Source organism: Lupinus angustifolius, chromosome LG01 (assembly GCF_001865875.1).
Source record: "Lupinus angustifolius cultivar Tanjil chromosome LG01, LupAngTanjil_v1.0, whole genome shotgun sequence".
Classification (NCBI taxonomy): Eukaryota; Viridiplantae; Streptophyta; class Magnoliopsida; order Fabales; family Fabaceae; genus Lupinus; species Lupinus angustifolius.
This window is the reverse complement of record NC_032009.1, coordinates 35,498,581-35,521,316: the sequence shown is the minus strand read 5'-3', so window position 1 is coordinate 35,521,316 and position 22,736 is coordinate 35,498,581. Positions and strand designations below refer to the sequence as shown.

General features: G+C 34.1%; 2 protein-coding genes across 2 annotated transcripts; both read left to right on the top strand.

Annotated features, from left to right (window-relative positions):
• Window positions 7,688-12,565, top strand: LOC109363503 (adenylylsulfatase HINT3). Its single transcript, XM_019609770.1, has 7 exons — window positions 7,688-7,973; window positions 8,492-8,547; window positions 9,048-9,105; window positions 10,139-10,205; window positions 11,766-11,821; window positions 12,089-12,142; window positions 12,224-12,565. Exons 1-7 carry the CDS (start codon window positions 7,761-7,763, stop codon window positions 12,353-12,355), a joined length of 636 nt encoding a protein of 211 aa, XP_019465315.1. The 5' UTR covers window positions 7,688-7,760; the 3' UTR covers window positions 12,356-12,565.
• LOC109363492 (probable xyloglucan glycosyltransferase 6) lies at window positions 14,295-20,306 on the top strand. The gene is made up of 5 exons (XM_019609760.1): window positions 14,295-15,203; window positions 16,298-16,606; window positions 18,092-18,382; window positions 18,459-18,572; window positions 19,167-20,306. The coding sequence occupies exons 1-5, from the start codon at window positions 14,481-14,483 to the stop codon at window positions 19,800-19,802; spliced, it is 2,073 nt and encodes a 690-aa protein (XP_019465305.1). The 5' UTR covers window positions 14,295-14,480; the 3' UTR covers window positions 19,803-20,306.

The window sequence follows — 22,736 nt, the reverse complement described above, 5'->3', positions numbered from 1 at the left end:
TAAAATCAAATAATCAATTTAAAATCAAATTGTTCTTTACCATAATGAAGAATTAAATTCTTTGAAGACAAAGTCTATTATTAAGCTAAAAGCTAATGACAAATACGTTTTTATTAGAAAGCATCTTCACAAAATATTTGTAGATTATGTTTATTATATGCGTCCAATTCATGTTTGTTATTTTAGTCAAATATAGACTTCTTTCACACATGGGTGTCCAATCTAAGATATTTATGTGAATATGCTTTAATTAATTAACCGTTTGAATTCATTAAATAATTCAAGAGAAAAGATGTATATATATTGTCATTGTATCATTCATCATTTATTTTTAATCATTATTGACTTTTAAATAAAAGTAATATAAATAAAAAATAAATAACATAATGACTGTATGTAAATCTTTATACTATCAATATATATATATATGCACTCATAATTCAATGTGATCGAGTTACTCTTTTCACATCTTTTCAAAAGAACACATCGTCCTTTTTAAGTATGTATTTGCAATCCTTGTTTTATTTTTTATGTGAGAAAATTGAGATAAATATCCTTAGATGATTGGATATTTAACCAATCATAAGAAAAATCTAAGAAGTTGTATCAAAGGTACAAATTCTGAATTTTATGATTGCACATCAAATGTGTTTCCCCCAAATTTTTTATGAAACCTAATATTTATTTTGGAGTTTTATGCTTCCACTGTGATGTTATGAAAATTAAGAATTTTTGAATTGATTATTTTTGCTGCATCCTAATGGTTCTAAATTCATTATTTTTTGGTTTCCCACAGGTATCCTCGCATTGGAGGCAATCCTGTCCGAGCCGAGATATTTTTTCCATCCATTGAATTGTAAGTACCCTTTTGCTACGAGACAAGCCTTGAACTTTTCCCCTTCTTCTTTTTTGATATTGTTGGCTTCCTCTTTTACACCCGCTTGCACCCAACTGCATGCTTGTCTGGGGGCAATGGGACAAGCTCCCAAGTTTGGTTCTGGTGTAGAGACTCCATCTCCTCCATAATGGCCCTTATCCATTGTTCTTTCTTCTGGTTATTTATAGCCCCTTGAAAGCTACACGGATCTCCTGAAATGATATGGAGAGAAACTGAAGCCATATCCTCAAATTCATGTCTCTCTAGAGGTTTGATAGAACGTCAATATCTGTCTCTAGCAAGTAGATGCTCATGCACACCTGAACTCTCTGCCTGAGAATCATCATGTTTTTTACTTGAACTAGTGAATGGTTCCTTGCCTTTATTTACCTGAACCATTTATTCCTTATTGGAATCATATTTGATCCCAAAGTCTCTCCATTTGGCCTGAGCACCTCTGTCAAAACTGACTATTTCAGTATGAAATCTTCACCAAACACTGAATCTCTCCTCAACACCACTTTTCTAAAAATTTGATCCCAAAACTTGAACCCCTACACAACTTTGGTATATCTAATGAAGATACACCTATTTGAATTGTGATCAAGTATATATCGTTCATCACTAGGTACATGTACATAAGCAAGATAACTAAATATGCATAACATAATATAATTGACTGAGTTACTTGTCCATACTTTTTCTACAACTTTACCATCCAATGAAGCCCATGGTGATCTATAATGACATAGAATGTCATACTAAGTGTCTCTTTCCAAAATCCTTTAGAAAGTCTAGCATGCAGTCTCATACATCGAGCCATCTCTTTAAGAGTTCTATTCACCCTCTCTATAACACCATTCTGTTGAGGAGTCTTCACTAAAAAATGCCTCTAAAAGTCATGTTTCTAATAGAATTTATGAAACTGTAAGTCTTTGTACTCCATACCATTGTTCGACTTCATGTATTTGATTTTTCTATCAGTATGGTTCTCTACATATACCTTCCAAACCTGGAACTTGGCAAAGACTTCTCCTTTATGCATAAGAAAATATACCCATACCTTGCGAGAAAAGTCGTCAACAAAGGTAACACAATACCTAGAACCTCTTAGGGATGGTTCCTGCATACGTCTCCATACATTAGTTTGGACATAGTCTAGAATGCCTTGAGTCCTGTTTTGGCCAACCTTGAAACTAACTCACGTATGTTTCTCAAGCACACAATACTTGCATAAATCTAACTTATGTTTGCTGACTCCTCTCAACATTCCTATTTTGCATAGTTCTGTCATGCTAAACACACTAGTATGTCCCAAATGCACGTGCCATAATTTTGTAACATCATGGTATAAATCTACTGAAATCTCTTCAGTCACCCCAACAACTCCACCTACAATTGTTCTCCCTAACATCTTGTAAGTGTTCCCAACAGTCCTCTTATCCTTCGTCACAGTCAGAGCACCTTTGCATACTCGAAGAATATCATTATCTCCATCAACTCTATAGCTAAATCCTTTGGCCAACAATGTCCCTAAAGAAATCAAATTCTTCTTCAAATCTGGTATGTGCCTAACCTCACATAATGTCTTCACTACACTATCATCCATCACAATTTTGATTTCTCTCGTGCCAATAATTCCACGTGCTACGTTATTTCCGAGATACACGAAACCAAAATTACATGCCCTGTATCTGGTGAACCATTCTCTGTTTGGCATCATATGGTGGATGATATTGCACTAGAAATCAAAGTTTACAAGTGCGATCTACAACAAAGTTTTAATGAAAACAACGAATATAGTAAAGCTTGAAGATTGACTCAACTTATCAAACAACAAGCCGAAGACTCAAGGTTAAATAGAATTAGGAAAGTCTTTTTATTTTTAGACGTCCTAAGATGATTGCCTAGTTCGAGTCTAGGTAAGGTAAACCTATGATGAGAATCTCACAAAGCTTAAAAAGTAAATAAAACTTAAAAATGAGAATCACCCATCCTTAATAGATAGTATGCATGCACTTCACTTGAGCATACCTGATTTTAGAGCATTAAAACTGCACATGTTCTTGAAAATCATTCATTGCATGAACATACTTCATTTAGAAAGTTTTACCTTGCATAAGTGTAATCTAAACTTTTAGTTAACACTGATTAATTGATTAAAGATATAGTTTAATCGATTAAGTAGTCTCTAGAGCTCGTTAATTGATTAAATATTTTTATGGACCAATTAATTGAATTACAATAGCTACTAGTTTGAAGCTCTTAGCCTCGTTAATCGATTATACCAAAGCTTAATTGATTAAATGTGCCTACTAATGAAAATGTGTTATTTTTAACAAACTTTAATCGATTAAGTTTAATAATAATCAATTAAGATAAGTTAAATTCAATTTATTATAAAAGCTGTAATTTTACCCATAAGCAAATAGAGAGAGATTTTAAAACTTTCAGAACATATGTTATGCATGAGGTCCTATGCTTGGCCTTCAAGTAAAAAATAGACAAGTTGCTTGATGAATTGGCCAAGCTTTCTTCGTGGCTAGGTTTCTTGACCTGCTTGGCCACCCAGCTCAGACCTGGTCCACGCCCAGCTGCTTGGTTCCTTCATGGTGAAGGAACCAACCTTTCTTCAAGCCGAAGCAACCTTTGTTCCATGATTTTTGAGTTGATTTTAGTTGGTTACTTGGCACTTTTGGCATGATATCTTCAAGTCTAGGTAAGTTTTTGAGTTTAGGCTTTGTTTTGCATACCTAGCTTGGGTTTCTTCAAGGTGAAGAAAGGTAAATTTCTTCAAGCCTAAGTAATTTTTTGGTGAGAAGCTTACGCACACAACATGTCGTACTTAGCTTATTTGTTTTTGACTTATGGCTTGTAATTTAGCATGAATTATTGGCTCTCTTTTGGATTAACAATTTCCTACAAAATTCAAGGGAAACTTGGACAAGAGGTGATAAAAAATTATATTATTCAAAAATACAAAATTTATCTAAAAAATGTTGAATTAAGTTGGTTTTCACATTTTTGCATAGGACAAGTGCCATGAAAAGTATGTGAAAATTAGGTATTATTGGCACTCTAAAAAAGTATGTTTACATATCACCTTCAGATTTGATTTTAGGATAATAACAACCTAATCAATTTAAAAAAATTGGTTACATGGATTTGGTTTGTTATTACCGCATTACTCCCCTCAAGTGGATGCATGGAGATTCAGAATGCCCAACTTGTCCAGGAAGGATTCAAATTGTGGTATTCCCAAAGCTTTGGTGAAGATATCTACGAGTTGAGTAGTAGTAGAGACATAGGTTGGAAGAATATTATGGTGGAGGACTTCATTAGGAACAAAATGACAATCAACAACTATATGCTTGGTGCGTTCATGAAATACCGGATTTTTAGTGATATGGAAGGCTGCTTTACTATCATAGTGAAAAATCGTAGATTTGGTATGAGCGATGCCAAGATTAGAAAGAATCCATTTTAACCATTTGAGCTCGCATGTAGTAGTTGTCATGAACCAATACCCAACTTCAGCCAACGACCGAGAAACGGTGTGTTGTTTCCTTGTTTTCCAAGAGATAGGGGATTGACCAAATTGGACCAGCCAACCAGTAATGGAGCAGCGTGTAAGAGTAAAACTAGCCCCGTCGAAGTCGCACCATCTATGAAGCTCGAGATCATAGTTGCGAGAAAGCAATATGCCTTGACCAGGATTGCCCTTGAGAAACCGAACCACTTTGAGGGCAGCTTCCTAGTGCTCAATTCGTGGTTCCTGCATGAACTGAGATAATGTATGAACAATGAATGAAATATCTGGACATGTGAAACATAGACAAATCAATTGCCCAACCAATCGACGATAGCATTCAGGGTTGGCAAGAAAAGTTCTTCTAGTAAGAGACAAATAATGATTTTGTTCTAATCGGGTGCATGCAGGTTGATGAGTGTGAAATTATGCTACATTTGCATTGCATTTAACTTTCATTTTATGACATAATTAGGACTTTAGGACCGTTTTTAGCTTTTATTTCTCTTTGTTCGGGTTGAGCGAATATTTTTGGCTATGTTGTGCAGTTTAGATGGATTAAAGCCAAAAAAAGTAGAGATTGGATGCAAGAATATGGAATTCAGTATTGAGGCTATGTGAAGACTAATTGAATGGCCAAAAGAAGTCATAGATGTTATATTATATTCCTATTTTTTAGATTTGTTTTGTTGGGCTTAGCCCAATATTTTGTAATTAGGATAAATGATGGTTCTCCCTCAAGGATGACACTTTTACACTTTACACTTTACATTACAATTCTCTAATTTAGAATTTTGTATTTTCTTCTCCATCATTAGTGGGTAATTCTCTTTGTTTCTAGGATTGGGGCTATGCCCTTTTATATTCAATAAATACTTATTCTTACTTCTATTTTATTTAGTGTTGTGATTTGAATCATTATACTAAGTTTTATTCCCGTGAGTTGTCTGACCAACAAATTACATCTCTTAGATACATTGGGGAAGGACCGAGAGGTGAACCCAACTATCTGACCATTCATTTATTAGGTTGGTGTTTGTATGTCATTAAGGTCAGTGTCCACCATATCACCAATAGGCAAAGAATGAGAGGTTTCTTTCTTATTTTCAGAACATTGATATGTAAATGGATTTTCAAAGAACTGCACATCTTGTGAAACAAAGAATTCATGAGTCTCTAGATCATAAATTCTCCAACCTCGTTACCCATAAGGGTATCCTACAAAGGCACATCTACGACTTCGACTTGCAAATTTGTCGTCATTTGTGTGTTGGTTATGAGCGAAGCATAGAGAACCAAACATATATAAGTGATTGTAGGAGGGTTCTTATCCAAATAACACTTCATATGGTGTTTTACCTTTTAAAATTGTGTTTGGTATGCGATTGATCAAATAGCCTTCTGTCAACACACACACTCCCCAAATATCAATAGGCAAATTACCTTGGAATCGTAAAGCTCGTGCAACATTGAGAATATGGCGATGTTTGTGTTCGACCCTCTCATTTTGCTGAGGTGTCCTTGTACATGAAGTTCGAAACATTATCCTATGATCTATAAAATAATTTCTCATGCAAATGAACTTTGTTTTGTTATCACTTCTCACAGTTTTAACTCGCTTGTTATATTGATTTTCTACCATAGAAAGGTAATTTGTCAGCACTTTGGTGACTTATTTCTTATCAATTAGCAAATAGATTCATATCGCATGTGAACAATCGTCAACAATAACAAGAAAATATGAAGCCCACAAGATGAACGAGTTGTTACAGAAAGAAGATAGAATTGCAACTATGTTGCAGAGAGAAAGAAAGAAATAGAATTAGTGCAGGATAAGAGAAAGAAGTAGCCTTTAGGTGTGTAAGAGAGGAGAGAGTAAAATGATAGAGATTATGGAAAGTAAAAACCAGTGTATTAACATCAAAGACATTTACAAGCTATATAGCAATGTGCCAACTACTTTCCAAAAATAGTAAAACTACCAACAAACTAAACTAACCAAACTTTCTATATCTAGAAACTTTCTAAATTTATCAAAACTGAATTACATTTAACACGAGTTCTATATGAATCTCATAAATCACAATATATCAAGTCAATATATGAGAAGCTCTATTATTACTCAATGGAAATGTTTCTCTAGTTTGCTTTGCTCTTTGGCATATGCCACAGACTTTATTATTGAAATTACTAATTTCACTTCTACTATCATTTGAAATTAGTTTGGTACTTTTTCAAGACGAATGTCTTAACCTGTTCTGTTATACTTCTACCTCATTCATTCCTTCAACTTTTCATACATTCTTCATTGGGGTTTCTCGAAAAAGATAGAGCACATTCCTTCTTTCATCCAAACTAATCATCATCTTCGAGGTTCGGTCCTCTATAGCACACAAATCACTAGTAAACTGAATATTACGATTTGAGTCATCTCACAATTGTGATATAGAAATTAAGTTGTATTTGAACTGATGTATATAAAGTACATATTCAAGATTTAAATTATCAGAAAGTTTTACTGTTCATTCTTAGTAGAGATGGCAGTGTGTCCATTTGGAAGTCCAACACGACATCTCACGTTGCACATGTGTTACAAATCCCCTGTCATGTGATTCGATGCCCCAGTATAAAGTATCCAACATGAAGGTCTTTTCTTCTGAACATATTCAGTTCTTGAATATATCACAGAACCTTTACCTTCGGTCATCATCTATGCCATATACATTTTCTCAAAAGTTTTTTGTTGGTTGGCTCTGATACCAGGTAAAGAAATGGATTCGGATATTTTATTCATCAATCCACATTGTTTATATACACAAAAAAATTTCCTAAAATCTAAATAAATATGTTGACATATCACATTCATATTTGATTTTAGAATAATAACAACTTAATCAATCTAAACAAATTTGTTTACCTGAATTTGGTTTGTTATTAACGCATTAAAATAGATGTCATTATTCTATACATAATTGAATAAAGACGCATACAAACATGATGATTGAATAATTATGAGACAGTTTCGGGTCGGGTCATGATTATCCCATATCCTATCCTAAATATTGATCGAGTCTAATTTTTAAACTCAAACTCGACCCATAACCCGGCGAGACCCAACCCTATCCAAACCCAATTATGATCAAGTGAAATCGAATAATCGGTAGGATCAGGTTCAGCTCATACCTATTACACTCTACATAATTTTCCTAGTTACTAAATAAATTGGTTGGTCTGGAATATTTAAGATAATGTTGTACTAAAAATACGTAAAATTATTGATTCCTATGGATGTGTATGGATAATAAGCAAAAGCCACAGCCTTAAAAAAATATCATCGAAAGTGGTCTGAGTTGAATGGAAAAGGCATCAAGAAGAGTCACTATTCTATCTTCCCATCTTCGCCAAACCCGGTTCAATCCGGTTCAATCGGTTCAACCGGTTTTCGGTTCACCTTCTTCTTCTTCTTCTTCCGATTCACAAAACCCACTCACTCATTCTCTGAACCACAATTTTCAACATGATTGCGTTTTCTGTAAGATTATTCGTGGTGATGCACCATCTTTCAAGGTAAATCAACCCTCAATTTTCATCATAATTCAATTTTATTTCTCATTTTTGTATAATAGAAACTTCAATAGGAAAATTCAGGAACTTAGCGTAGTTAATTTAATTCAGGCCATAAGTAGGTTATGTTTTTATATTTTAGGTTCGGAAAATAGTTAACTATTTGATTTTGAAAGCTTGTGGATTTATATTTTGTTTATATCATTGCATGTTGAATGATTTTGTGGTTGAGATTTTGAGTTTCGGAGTATTTAAAATTGAAACATTGTTTTTTCCAGCAAAAAAATGTGTAGAATAGGTTTTACCATTGTTTTTTATCCCAAGAAATGAGTTTAGAATTTGAATTTGATATTGTGAATGAATTTTTTGATGTTGGAAAAATGTTCGCATTTTAAATGATAGTACTAACATGAAATTTTCTGTTGTTAGTTTGTTACCTATGATTTATTATTCAGTACAAATTTACAAACAAGTTTTGTCATTGCTTTCACATTGATTTTTCCTATTTGTCAAATTGACAGCTATACGAAGATGATACGTGCATCTGCATATTGGATACGTATCCACTGAGTCATGGGTAAGGTATCATATTCAAGGCACAGTAATAGATATATATACATTTGTGAACATAAATGGACCGATAGTAATTTTATCATTTTGATAATGGTACAAATGAGTTCTTCCCCACTCCTCAGTCGCGAAATGAAATGAGTGTAAAATTTTGTTATTGAGAATTCCAAAATTTCCATTTCCCATGCCAAATTTAAGTATTTACGAATCTTGGATAGTTTATCAATTGTGTTATCAACAGTGATAGAGCAGACTGACTGAAAAGAGCTGTGCCATTTCATGGCCGGGTCATGAATTTTCTTGAAGATGAAGTGTTAAGTTTGTATATCTAGAATGGACTTTAGATTATTTATAACTTTGTAGATTGAATCTAATAAACATAAGGATGATAATCATTATTGTGTCCACAAGTTCACAAAATAATTGCATTTACTGTTTTTCAACATTCTGCATTCAGCACAGTATTGTTTGCTTATGTATTTCTGATATGTACACTTTGTTTACTAGGCACTCCCTTATTATCCCAAAATCTCATTTTCCTTCATTGGATGCAACTCCACCATCAGTAAGTAATTTTCAGTAGGTACAAGAAGATTGAATTCCTGATTTATTTTTTATTGACTGCACTATATATAATTTTATCGTGATAGTAATGAGAACAGGTTAAATTAAATTATGTTGATTTAGCTTAACTTGACTGCAAAAAAATAACATGCACGTGTTTGCATGTACACCTGACCATGGAAAGGAGCTTGTCCAAAAATCTCAACCTCAGTCTTTGGTGGCTATGAAAAGTAGGGTATTTGGTTTTAATGAGAACTTTGCGATATTAAGTAACCTGTACCAGTGTGAGCGTCTTCAGGATCTTTAATTTCTGTTTTTAGACTTCAAATCTTAATCCCCATATCATATGTGCACCATTCTCTAATTATGAGCCACAGAAAAGACATGACCAATGCATGATGATAATAAATGGCAGTACACCACAAATGGGAGTCTTATATCTTAGAGCTTGTTTGATTTAAGAAAACACAGAATTTTTATTTTCTACTTTTGTTGATAATTATAGTAATACCTATTATTTTCATTCTGCTTCCAGTTATTTATGATTGTGACTTCCGTTTTCATTTTGTTTTCGAATATTTGTACATAATCAGTGGAAATGATAAAAAGTTGTTTTCATTGTTTCTCATAAAAAAAATTAAAATAGGATATGTAATGAAAACTCGAGGTCAGACTCATAATTAGCATGAAAATACAATGACAATACGGGGTCAATATATTATGAAGATTTTTACCTTTATCATTAATCGCATTGTTTATCTATATCATAGAGATTTTTTCTATAATTATCAATAGTTGTAGAAAATGAAAACATAAAATGATTTCTCAGACCGACTAGGCCCTTATTGATTTATGAATGTTATGGTTTATATCTCTGTCCATTTTTCATTCTTATAATATTTTCAAGCTTCAATAATCTGTTGATTCTAATGCTCAACAAAGGTCTGCTAACTGGTTGACCAAAGTGTTTAATTAATTTTAAATTCAAAACTGTGATTATGCTTATATGCGTGTGCCTAATTGTTATGATGCAGGTCATAGCTTCAATGTGTTCAAAGGTGCCCTCAATTAGCAATGCAATCATGAAGGCTACTGGCTGCAGTATGTACTCATACTTAAATTTTGCTATTTACCTTCGTTTATGTCTTAGACTTCAATGCTTCGAAAAAATTACAAGAGAAACATGTCTTTGAATAACTCGTTCTAAAGACTAATGATGGCCATGACCAAATGTGATGCTAACCATGTTTTCACTTTTCACCTAAATAACCTGAAGGAAATAATCAAAATTGACTTCTTCAAGATTCAGTTGCAGCTCTGTGAATAAATGAAGCTGGAGATGTTAATATAAACATTTCAATCGATATAGAAATTAGCACAAAATAGTGCACTGATAAATGTTCTGTGGCCACTTCATTCAATTTAATTAGCTCATCTTAGAATATATTTATAATTTATAACTACGGGAATTTCCTTTTCCATTGTACAGATTCGACTGCATACTGTTAGTTTCTTGCACTTTACCCAATAAGTTACTTTAAAATTTTGAACTTGACTGAGCTGGGACAGTCTTCACTTCTCCATTGACAACAAAGAGAAACCTTTGCCTTTATTTAGACTACGCAAACTATCATTAAGTGGGAAATTTTCGGTATACCTCATTAGAATTTCATTCTTATTTAACAGCTATAGTGCATGATAAGACTCAATTCTTCAGTGTTACTGATTATCTAAATTAGATATTAGTATACTACCACCAAGTTACTTTTTCAGGACTTTTATAGGAATTGGTAAAATTGATTTAGGAATAGAAAAGAAAACTAGATCTTATTGATGAACCCTAACCTCCCAGATCATTACCGAAGTGATAATGATGCAGAAGTAGGTAGAAGAACAAAAACAATGAATATCCAGAGATTAAAGAGAACCTCCTCTCTCCCAATACCAACCAACTAAGTGAGCTAACTCAGTAACTTGTTTCCCAAACTAACCAACTAACTCACCCTAGTTGTTGTTTTTTCATTAAAGAAAAATTGTATTAAACTGAGCACAAAGGGTGCCCACCCAATACAAAAGAAACGATCAACTAGTAATCTATTTAGAGGCTCACACTAGTTGTTACTTATACAGTTAGGATTAAAGCTGTCCTTACTGAGCATTAGGATTTGGTGCTACTCTCCTCTCCTTTCTCTGATATACCTTCCTCTACATCATATCAATACCCCACCCTAAAAGGGTCACCTTGTCCTGAAGGTGAAAAGTAGGAAAGGTGACCTGTATGTGCTTATCTTGACAAGTCAGAAGCCCACATAAAATGTACTACTCAGCAGAACTAATGTTTCCGTGTCAGAAATCTATGTAATCTGAACTTTAGGAATAGAAACTAAAGCCACACCACAAGGGGAAAACGGTTCCTGACATTTGTAAATTAAGAAATAGAGCCTTGTTTCATAATGTGGTATGCATTTATCATTCACAACTGAAACTTCTTTAGTGCAGGGATATCGAACTTTGGCTTCTTGCTTTGGGGAAAAAATTATAAGTGCCCTGCTTATTTTCATTTTCCTATAATCCCTGTTGGTCATATATTCTCTTAATACTTTGTATCACATAATATCTTGCTCCTTATTGAGCTTTCATGGTAACTTTGAAATTCTGCAGATTCATTCAACCTGTTGGTTAACAATGGGAAAGCTGCTGGCCAAGTAATATTTCATGTAAGACATTAAACCTTCTATACCGTTGTTACTCATACTTTTCAAAAAATCACACATTTACCCTTTGGTTGGAGATAAAAAAGTAAGAAGCGAGAAATATGTGAGAAAGATATGAGAAATAAAGTTGATTTTTGTGTTATTTGGTTGTAGAGAAAAAAGAAGAGAAATAAACGTTTTTTTCTCTCGCAGCTCTCCCTCTCCCATTTTCTCATTACATTATGTGAATTGTGAAATGTTGCTAATCATAAATTAACATGTGATTTTCAGACTCATATGCATGTAATTCCTCGAAAGGCGTATGATTGTTTATGGACTTCTGAGGTAATATTTCCATTTTCAGTGATTGATATGATAATTATATGTTACAAATGCAAATCCATATTGAAATTCATTGTTTACTAGAGCTTGAGAAGGCTTCCCCTTAATTTAGATGAGGAAACTTCTCAGCTTGCAGCTCGTGTTCAAGAACAGATGTTGCCATCAAAGGTTTCCCATGATAGAAAGAATGAAGATTATTGTTCAAATAAAGATTAGTTCCTATGATTCATCTTATTGTGATTTCACCTCCAATTTGCATGTATGTTATACCATTTTGTACAGTCACAATGATTCTTATTTATTGCAAAAATTGCACCAGAGATTTTGGAGGGTGAGAGAGAACAATGTTAATTGTGTAATATATGTTACCATATTCTTATGTTGAAAATCACAACATAGTATCCAAATTTTTGTTTTTCTCTATAGTCATTGATTATCAGTTTGCCCTTTTCAATTGCAGTACTAATTTTTTTTGTATTTCCATTGGAACATCTTTTGCTCAGCATGATAGTGTAAGAAATAAGATTCATTGGATGTAAAAAGTTATGTAATATGGAGTATTAAAATTAAGAGATTTGTTATCAACAAGGTGTTAGTTTATTTGGGTAAGGTCTGTTAGATTCTCGGTTAGACTAAAAGGTCAACAGTTCGTTTTCTTGGAGCGACGTTTGTTGGGAGGGAAAGTCACACATCCTGAAATGGATTAGTTCCTTACAAGTGAGGGAATACCTTTAGTTATATCAAAAAAAATTAAGAGATTAGTTTTGATGCATTATGATTGTACCTTTTTTATACAATAAAAAAGTTTCACTGTCCAAGCTCCATCTTTATATCATTGAATGTGTAACACATCAGTGTTAATAAAAAACATATATTTTATTTTTAAAAAGATGTTAGAAGATTTTAACTTCATCCTCCTAAGTATCATTGAAAAGTTAGTTTATTAATGAATAATGATAAAAATCTATATTGTGCTTTATAGTAAGAAGTAGAATGATTACTGAACTAGTATTGTAACCAGTGTTGATGGGCCATCCGGATACCACAAGCTCAAGAGAGTGACTCATCGACTTATCGACTTAAGAAGTTGTAGGATTATATATACATAATTAGTTTAGTAATGATCAAAATGGAGAGAGGTTACTATAACCTACCTAATTATTAATTATATATTTATACATAATTATTAATTATACATGAGTGATTGACATGATTCACCAAACTAGGAAATTTGATGGAATCTTTTAGTATAGTTTGAGGGATGTTTGAACTTGTTGGGAGGTACCTAAAAAGTTTCTCCGACGATCAAGTCAGTAAATGACAAAAATATATAGAATATCATAAAATAGTAAACAAGATATATAATGAGAGAATAGGCAAGTAGAATAAGTAATAAGAGTGAGCAAGTATATATCAGGTGAGTACGTAAAATGTAATTTCTTAAGGGGAAGAACCTCTATTTATAGCGGAGAAATCGTATGAATATTTCTTTATAGATGTTGTTGGTCTAGTCGACCAAATAACCTATCGGGTCTGTTCCAAACAAGATTGATTTTTCCTGTATCAGGCGACTTTGGGTGGATCCATATGCTGTGGGCAGTTGACTTTCGCTCGTAATGGCAGGTGTCGTCATGTCAGTAGGGTGTAGGTAACATGTGGCGTATAACAAATGTCTGTGTTATGCAGTAGCGTTGCAGTAGAATGTCAAAACTAATTTCGTACTATCTTCTCATTTCTACTTGACCACTACCCGCTGGCTTGGACAATCCGAACTAGGTGAGGGAGTGCTCAAACTATGTTTGTCTTCCTCGATAATTATCTTTGTTTGATTATGACATGTATTATGGAACAAGGATGGAACAATACCCATTTTTTTGTACAAATTTTAAATTGTTTTCAATTAAAGTTTTTCTTATACCATAAAACCAATTTATATTTCACATTCTAATACTGAAGATGATTTCAACCTATTCATCAACTCATTAACTCGAATAAACTAATTTGAAATGCGTGACTGTTCCTATCAACGAACAAATATCATTTTAAGGAATCGAATATTTAATATCATAAGATAGGTGAGAATCTAGTCCAAATCTAGGTAACCATGTGCAAATGAATATAAAACTTTACCAAGTTCACGCGCCACCGTCCTCCTCCTTACACTAAATCTGCTAAGAAGCGCGTGGAACTAGAAAAACAGAAAACCAACGAACAACAAAATTGGTTTTTTTTATCTTTCTATATATAGTAACTTCCCTTCCACTTTGGATCACACACCACACTCATAAAAGGAAGCAAACAAAGATCTCAACTTTTTCTTCTTCCCATTTTGCTTCATTCTATGTCTCGTGCACCAAACTATGAGTTTCAAGAATGGTGGAACAAACAGAGAGAAAAAAACAATCTTGACCCTTTTCAAGACAATTCCGACCAACCCAATTCACCATCTTTTCATTCCATAGATGTTGACACCGGCGGCGGTGGCGGCGGTGCAGTGTCGGTGGAGAAGGACCGTGCCCGGAGTGCACGGCAGTTATCATGGGTATGGTTGTTGAGGTTCCAGCAAATTGCAGGCTCCCTTGCTTGGATATCAAATGGGTTGGTGATTTTGGTCCGGACGGCCAACCGCCGGATCATCACCTCGCCGCGGGCCGATTCGGCCTCTTCGCGCCTTTACCGGGTGATTCGGGTGTTCCTGGTTGTGGTCATCCTTTTGTTGGGGTTTGAAATGGTTGCTTACTTTAAAGGGTGGCATTTCCGGCCGCCGTCGGTGGGGTCTGCCGATTTGATGGGAATGGTGGGGATTGTTTATGCAAGGTGGATTCAGATTCGGGCCGATTACTTGGCGCCGCCGCTGCAGAGTTTGGCTAATTTGTGCACTGTGTTGTTCTTAGTGCAGACAGTTGATAGGATAGTTTTGATCTTGGGATGTTTTTGGATCAAGTTTAGGAGAATCAAGCCAGTGGCTTCTGTGGATTATGAAACCAATGTTGAGAATGGTGGAGTGGATGTGGAGGATTATCCTATGGTGTTGGTTCAAATTCCTATGTGTAATGAGAAGGAGGTAAGAAAAAACTTTAATATCAATGTTGGTTACTAATTTGCAAGGATTTAAACATGGGTCTGCGACCGTTACAAATGCTGATATGTTAAGGTTTTGAGTCGTTGAAATCGCAATTGTGGCTGCATCGGTCTCATTTGCCTGATATGTTAAGGTTTAGAACTTGTATCTTTTATCCTTCAAAGATTATATGAGTTTGTCAAAAGGATAGGTAGCTACAGTCGAATACTGATTAAAATAACCAGTTTTAGTTCTCATCATCGAAGTTATTAATTTTGAAGAGACGGTTAAGGAATCATAAGGACAAATTTTTCGATCTAAAAATGCTGTTTTCCCAACATTCTAGGCACTTATTTTGCTGTCTTCTATAGGTCTTGTGCACAGAGTGAAAGTGCACATTGCTTTGTCATAGAAATAAAATATACATTCGGGTAACATTCATTTACTTTCATAAGAATACTCAACCTGTGCTTCGATTCGTCCCCGAGTGGCAGCTCAAAGGGACATAAAGTGTGAGCACCTGGGTTAAAACGCCGGAAGCTGCACAATTCCCCTCTTCCCGTCAAAAACATGTGCTTAGATTCATGAAATAGACCTTGTAATTATAGACATTACTGTCCCTAGAAAATTACATTAGGATAGACATCAACAACATCAAGAGGTTTGCGGCGAAAAATACTCCTTCCTGGGGTTCGTGGCTGCCTCTCACAAAAAGTGTCACTCCCAGGAATCGAACTCTCGATCTTGGGGATCCAGTGAGACCTTATACTACTAGACCAACACATTGTAATCAACTAAGCATATATGTTTTTAAGTTCAGTGTAGTGCCAATGCACCTTGTCATAATTTACGATCGATTCATGTCACACAGATTTAACAAGGTATTATGTTGGTTGCCGACTACCTAACTTTTGTATCTCGGATTGAGATTGGGATTGGCTGTCTTAAAGATTGGGACTGTTGATGTTCTATGGAATTGAAATGCCTTTAATTTAGTGACTTACATTCTTCTTTATGGAATGAGCAATTAAGAATCTTATATCTTGATTAATATCACCCAACTCTCTTTTGTTAACTTCTGTCTTTTTGTCCCGTAGGTTTATCAGCAATCCATTGGAGCAGTTTGTATCCTGGACTGGCCAAAGGAGAAAATGCTTGTACAGGTTCTTGATGATTCTGATGAAGTAGATACCCAACAGCTCATCAAGGCGGAAGTGCAGAAATGGCAACAGCGGGGTATTCGGATAATATATAGACATCGGCTTATACGCACTGGATATAAGGCAGGGAACCTTAAATCGGCAATGAGCTGTGATTATGTCAAGGATTATGAGTTTGTGGCAATATTCGATGCTGATTTTCAGCCAACACCAGATTTCTTAAAGAAGGCAGTGCCTTATTTCAAGGTAATTTTATGTCAAGGATTATGAGTTTGTGGCTATATTTGATGCTGTTGACATTAGTAAAATATATCAGCCGATATTTGAGTGTGAGAGAACAGGTATAGATGCTCATTATTTATGCTTAAATAACAAGCTTATAATGGTCTCCTCATGTTTTTTGATTGGGCACATCCTTAGAGTTAGTTTTGAGTTGCAGAGTCTAGTTGCTTTTCGATGAGTTTTAATTTGGAAATGTTGAACAAAGTGTGAACTTCGTAGTGTGAAATGAAAAAACTCAAGTCCTACATAGGATGGTGGCTCAGCCAGTAATAAATCTTCGGTGCCATAATTAATTGTTGCAAGCTGTTTACAACATGCACTTTTGAATCTCAAACATACTGTATAACATTACCCAGAATCATTCAGAGGGAAGTGTGATATACATAAAAATCATAGGACATGCATTCTTAACACAGCACTTCCCTTTAATAGTTCAAATAATGAAATCAACATTTCTACCATTCTCCGATTGGTGATAATATGCTTATTATTGTGCCAATACTGATGACGTCGCAAACAATGTCTTTATTTGACACAAGTACAATGCAGGAGATGCAACCATCTTTCTTTCTCATGCTTTACAGTTCTACACAAGCTCGGCTGTCCACGACCCTGTCTCATTCAAAACTCAAGTTTTTAAAATATTGGTGTTCATTTTTATCTGTGTCAATGTTCATGACTGGTCCTTGAATTACATTGACTCGCGATTAGTAAAAAAAAGTTGAAATTTTCCAATGCTTCTGGAAATGGATCACATTTTATGGCACTAGAGTTGTTGGCTTAGTTCATCCGCGGTTAAAAAGTGCTACATAGTGTCTTGATATAGTTAAAATTTTCTATTTAAATAGTATTTATACTTTTAGGAAGGTAGACAATTTGATATTGAGAATAATTTTTCCGATGTTATTCATCAAATATGTTAAGCATCGCCGTTTTTTAAATCTCCAATTTGAAACTAGTTTGAATGAATTATCCAGCACCTGTGATATGCCATCAGTCACTTTAATTCTGAAACTGTCTTTGCTTCTTGTAACTTATTCACATGTCCATTATTACTAGCTGTAAATGCAAATGATGACTTCTTATAAGAGTATTTATAAAGATGTAAAGAAGAGATTTTTTTGGGTACTACGAAGGGTATTACCCTCATCCTATAGGTAAGGAACTAATCCCAACGAGAGTCTCTCCCAGGAATCGAACTCTTTACCTTTTGATCATCCTGGTGATTTAGCAAGGCCTTACACCACTAGATCAGTACCTTGTTGGTAGAAAGAGATTTATATTAAAGCAACTAAATGAATACTGGACTAACATGATTAATAATCTAAAGAAATAATCAAAGATGCGCTTATTTGCTGCTAGGTCATTTTAAATGATCATTCTTTTTGGCTCATGTACTAAGCATCTTTCTAACTGGATTTTTTTGTTCTTGTTTTGTTCTAACTGAAGGGAAATGATGACTTGGCTTTAGTCCAGACAAGATGGGCATTTGTAAACAAGGATGAGAACTTGCTTACGAGATTGCAGAACGTTAATTTATCGTTCCACTTTGAGGTTGAACAGCAGGTAAATGGTGTGTTCATTAACTTCTTTGGTTTCAATGGAACTGCTGGTGTCTGGAGAATAAAGGCCCTTGAGGAGAGTGGTGGCTGGTTGGAGCGAACAACTGTCGAGGACATGGATATAGCTGTCCGTGCTCATCTCTGTGGTTGGAAGTTTATATTTCTCAATGATGTTAAGGTACGCTATATTTGAAATTCCGGGGCCTAATCAGGAATGTTTCAGTTTTTATATATATCTATTATGCTTCTTGCAGTGCCTTTGTGAACTTCCAGAGACCTATGAGGCATATAAGAAACAGCAACACCGCTGGCATTCTGGTCCAATGCAATTGTTCCGTCTATGTTTTGTTGATATACTTCGTTCAAAGGTATCGAATTCTATGCATGTTTTATCTTTAGCGCATTTGAAGTCTTTTAAATCCAGGAATGTATTATTCTATGACTATTGTCATAAGAATGGTATCATCAGGGCAATACAAGAGACAAGAACCGCACTTCCGCACAAACAACGTTGCAAAGAACACATGAAAAACAAATGGTGCAGACACATAAAATATTTGCCTATAGAATCAGAATATAAATAAAAGTTTGATATGATGATGGCATGAGCATACCATCATGTTCTAAGCCTCAAATGGCTTACATTCTTAGCCCTACATTACAAATGCTACTTAAATTTTGTAATATGCATTTGGCTGTTGAAATGCTAGTACATATACTATAGATTACTTATAAAGAGAGTAAGTTTGACACAACGGTAAGGTTGTTGCTTAGTGACCATGAGGTCATGGGTTTAAATCCTGGAAACAGTCTCTCCGCTTGCAGGGGTAAGCCTGCATACATCTACCCTCCTCATACCTGACTAAGTAGGATTCTCGTGTACTGGGCCGCCTTTTTTTTTTACTTATATATATAGATATAACCTTATACTGAATTGCTGATGTTAATTCCATTTGTAACAGGTTAGTTGGGCAAAGAAAGCAAACTTGATATTTCTTTTCTTTCTCCTTCGGAAGCTTATCCTGCCATTCTATTCATTCACCCTTTTCTGCATCATTCTTCCATTGACCATGTTCCTTCCCGAAGCTGAGCTACCGGCCTGGGTTGTTTGCTACCTTCCTGGAATCATGTCTATCCTAAGTGTTCTTCCAGCTCCACGGTCATTTCCGTTTATAGTGCCGTACCTTCTATTTGAGAATACTATGTCAGTAACAAAATTTAATGCCATGATATCTGGACTATTTCGCTTCGGAAGTTCTTACGAGTGGGTGGTTACAAAAAAATTGGGTAGATCATCAGAAGCCGATTTGGTTGCCTTCGGAAACGAATCCGAACCACTAATGCGATCCACCAGTCTTCATAGATCATCCTCTGATTCAGGCATTGAGGAACTAAGTAAACTAGAATTGTCCAAAAAAACCGCGAAGCCCAAGCGAAATCGTTTGTATCGAAAAGAACTCGCTCTTGCATTTATTTTGTTAACTGCCTCAGTTAGAAGCTTATTATCTGCCCAAGGAATTCACTTTTACTTCCTACTATTTCAAGGGATAAGCTTTTTGGTTGTTGGTCTTGATTTGATTGGGGAGCAAGTTAGCTGAACTCCACATTTTAGTGCATACAAAAACCTCTCAGATTCCGACATTGATTCGATATAAAAGTTCAGAATGACCAAACCTTAAATCCTTCCCCCGACACGTCGATTTGATTTGAGCCTAAGTTGTTCACTCATACTACGTTGTTTTCGGCTCCAAATTGAAGCAAATCTGTTCCTGCTTGCTTGGCTCCAAATTGTTTGTTTCTTGGTGTAAAAACTATTCCCTCATTGTTGATGCCAAGTCCTATGCATTAAGTAAAAGTTGTTTCAGTTCCAAATAGCAAAACATATTGAAACTAGCAACAAAATTTGTTCACATATCTTAAGCTATTATAATACCAATATAGTGATATACTATTTCCTTGCATGGAACTGAAATGGTGGAAATTGTTAGATTATAGTATTTGTTATTCTTTTTCATATTGTTGACAAAATTGTACAATCACATAGTTTGATTGTGTATTTGCTTAAGTTGTATTTGTTATTAGACAGTGACATTTGTGGTAAACCTTAATAGCATGTTTTTGCTTCCTATTCTAGTACTTGGTTGTCTTCATCATAGTTCATTTTTTGTACTTGATCATGATTGTAAAAGTCTTGAATATGGGGTTGTAAGTACTCACTATTATAAGCACTTTTTTTATCACCTTTACCTAAATTAAGAAAGTTGGTTCATATAGTTCGGACTCAGTAGTTAGGGGAGTACATCTTTTGTCCCATAATATGTGTCGTGAGCTGTGATTCGTCAAAAATACTTAATAATTATATTTTTAATTTAAATATATTTTCTTCAATCAATCACAGTCTATGACATATGAAGTAACACATATTATGAGACAAAAAGATGTACTCGGAGTAGTTAGTACCGAGTCATATTAAATTTGTTAAGAATGATGTTTTTATTAAATTTGTTAAGAATGATGTTTTTTTAGAATTACCTTGGTAACATTTTGCATAGCTCTCATACATTTACCTAATGTCTACTTGCATAGGAGTTTTTGGAAGTAAAATGAAAGGAATATATGTCTTTAATTTTAAATAGAAAGAGTTATATAATGTTTTATAAATAAATAAAGAATGATAGGAGATATTATCATAAATGTATGAGAATAATATGAGATATTACCAATTTTAAAACTATTGGGTTTTAGGTAACCTGAACCCGATAGAAACTCGCCTGCAGCCTAAATTATTCATAAATACTCTCTAGGAAATCATCTTCCTTCTCCTTCTTCCTTTAGTTGGTAACTTCATTCAAAAAGTGGAACTTCTACACTTTTATAGTGTACAAAAAACATAACATGCATATACCTTTACATAGTGTGATTTCATGTGTGTATGTTCTATTATTTATTGATTTACTATATGTCAATCGAGTTCAGGCAAGTTCGGGGTAGGGTATTAGTTGTACTAAATTCGAACCCGAAAATCAAACTCGAGTAAACCTCAAACTCAATCACTATGAGTTTTTCCCATTAAATTTGGGTTGAGTTCAAACAGATACCCATGAGTTTTTCCCATTAACTCGGGTTGGATTTGTACAGGTACTCACATGTTTAATTTTCATTATCATCCCTACTACCAAACAAAAATCCTTTAAAATTGTTTCCCTTTGTATTGAAAGACTATATGGTGAAAGTAAAACTCACTTAAATAATTATAATATATGATTAATTTGCATTTACTAGCAAAAAAAACTAACTCAAAAACAAATGATCACAAATGAATATCATAAAAAATTAAAGTGGTAAGTATTTTAAATTTTCAGTACTTATTTGATATTTTGATGAAGTGCTTAATGGTGATTACTTTTATTTTTAAATTATTTATCTTCACAGTGAAAAATAAATATATAAAAATAAATATATAGAACTGTTTAATGAATATCCTAAGAATATTATTTCTTTTTTTTTACTAACAATAGTATTATTTTACCATTTTGAGTAAAAAATTAATGTCTTTTGAAATATACGGTTGTTCTCTCAACAAACGTCACTCATAAGAATCAAATTCTTAACATTTTGATCATCATGATCTATGAGGCTTTTATCACTAGACCAACAATTTGTTAGTCATAAAAGTATTATTTTAAGAAATACAAATGCACAAATTAATTTTATAAAACTAAGTTCTACCACTTTTCAAAATATAAAATCATCATCTTAATTTTGAGTATGGATGGCAGCATGGTGGGTCGGGGTCGAGTTTGTGTTTACTCAAACCCGAAATTCAAAACCTGAACCCAAATTGAGCGAAATAAAATTAACAATATCATTTCCAAACTCGTCGGCAGAACCCGAAAATACATACATTTAGCATATTCATAGTTTAGAATTGACTTTGGGTTATATCCAACTACTAGTTGGTTTTCATGTAGGGAAAAAAATTATTTAATAGATAGACTTTAATATGGTTGAAGACTTTATATACTTAAAGATACATAATATATACTAAAGATGATAAATACTATCATCATATATTGTCAACATCTTTCATGTCAAATCATCAAGAAGAATATAGATAAAATTAGAGCAGAAGCGTACCTTACTATATTCATATAGAATATGGTGAATTGAATTTTATGTCATCCTTGAGCATGTATCCATCAACTTCATGTCATTGGTCCTTGTATACAAATGCATATTCATAGTAGACATGTAGGTTATTTGGTCTCCCGATTGTAGACCACCCATTACCTTAGTTTCTCCTTTAATAGGATGAAGAGAATGATTTTGTGTCTTGCGTTGTGGTTCATCTTGTGTTATGATGTCGTCCATATTGTTTACTGTTGTCTACAATTAAGGACCATAACCTTATTTATAAGACAAACATAACCTTCTATGAAGGGTGATGCTACTTCATTTTCTTATTTCAATTTTGCTCATCATAAAATATAAATAAGACTTTTGGTATCTACATAATAATTACCTTACTTGAA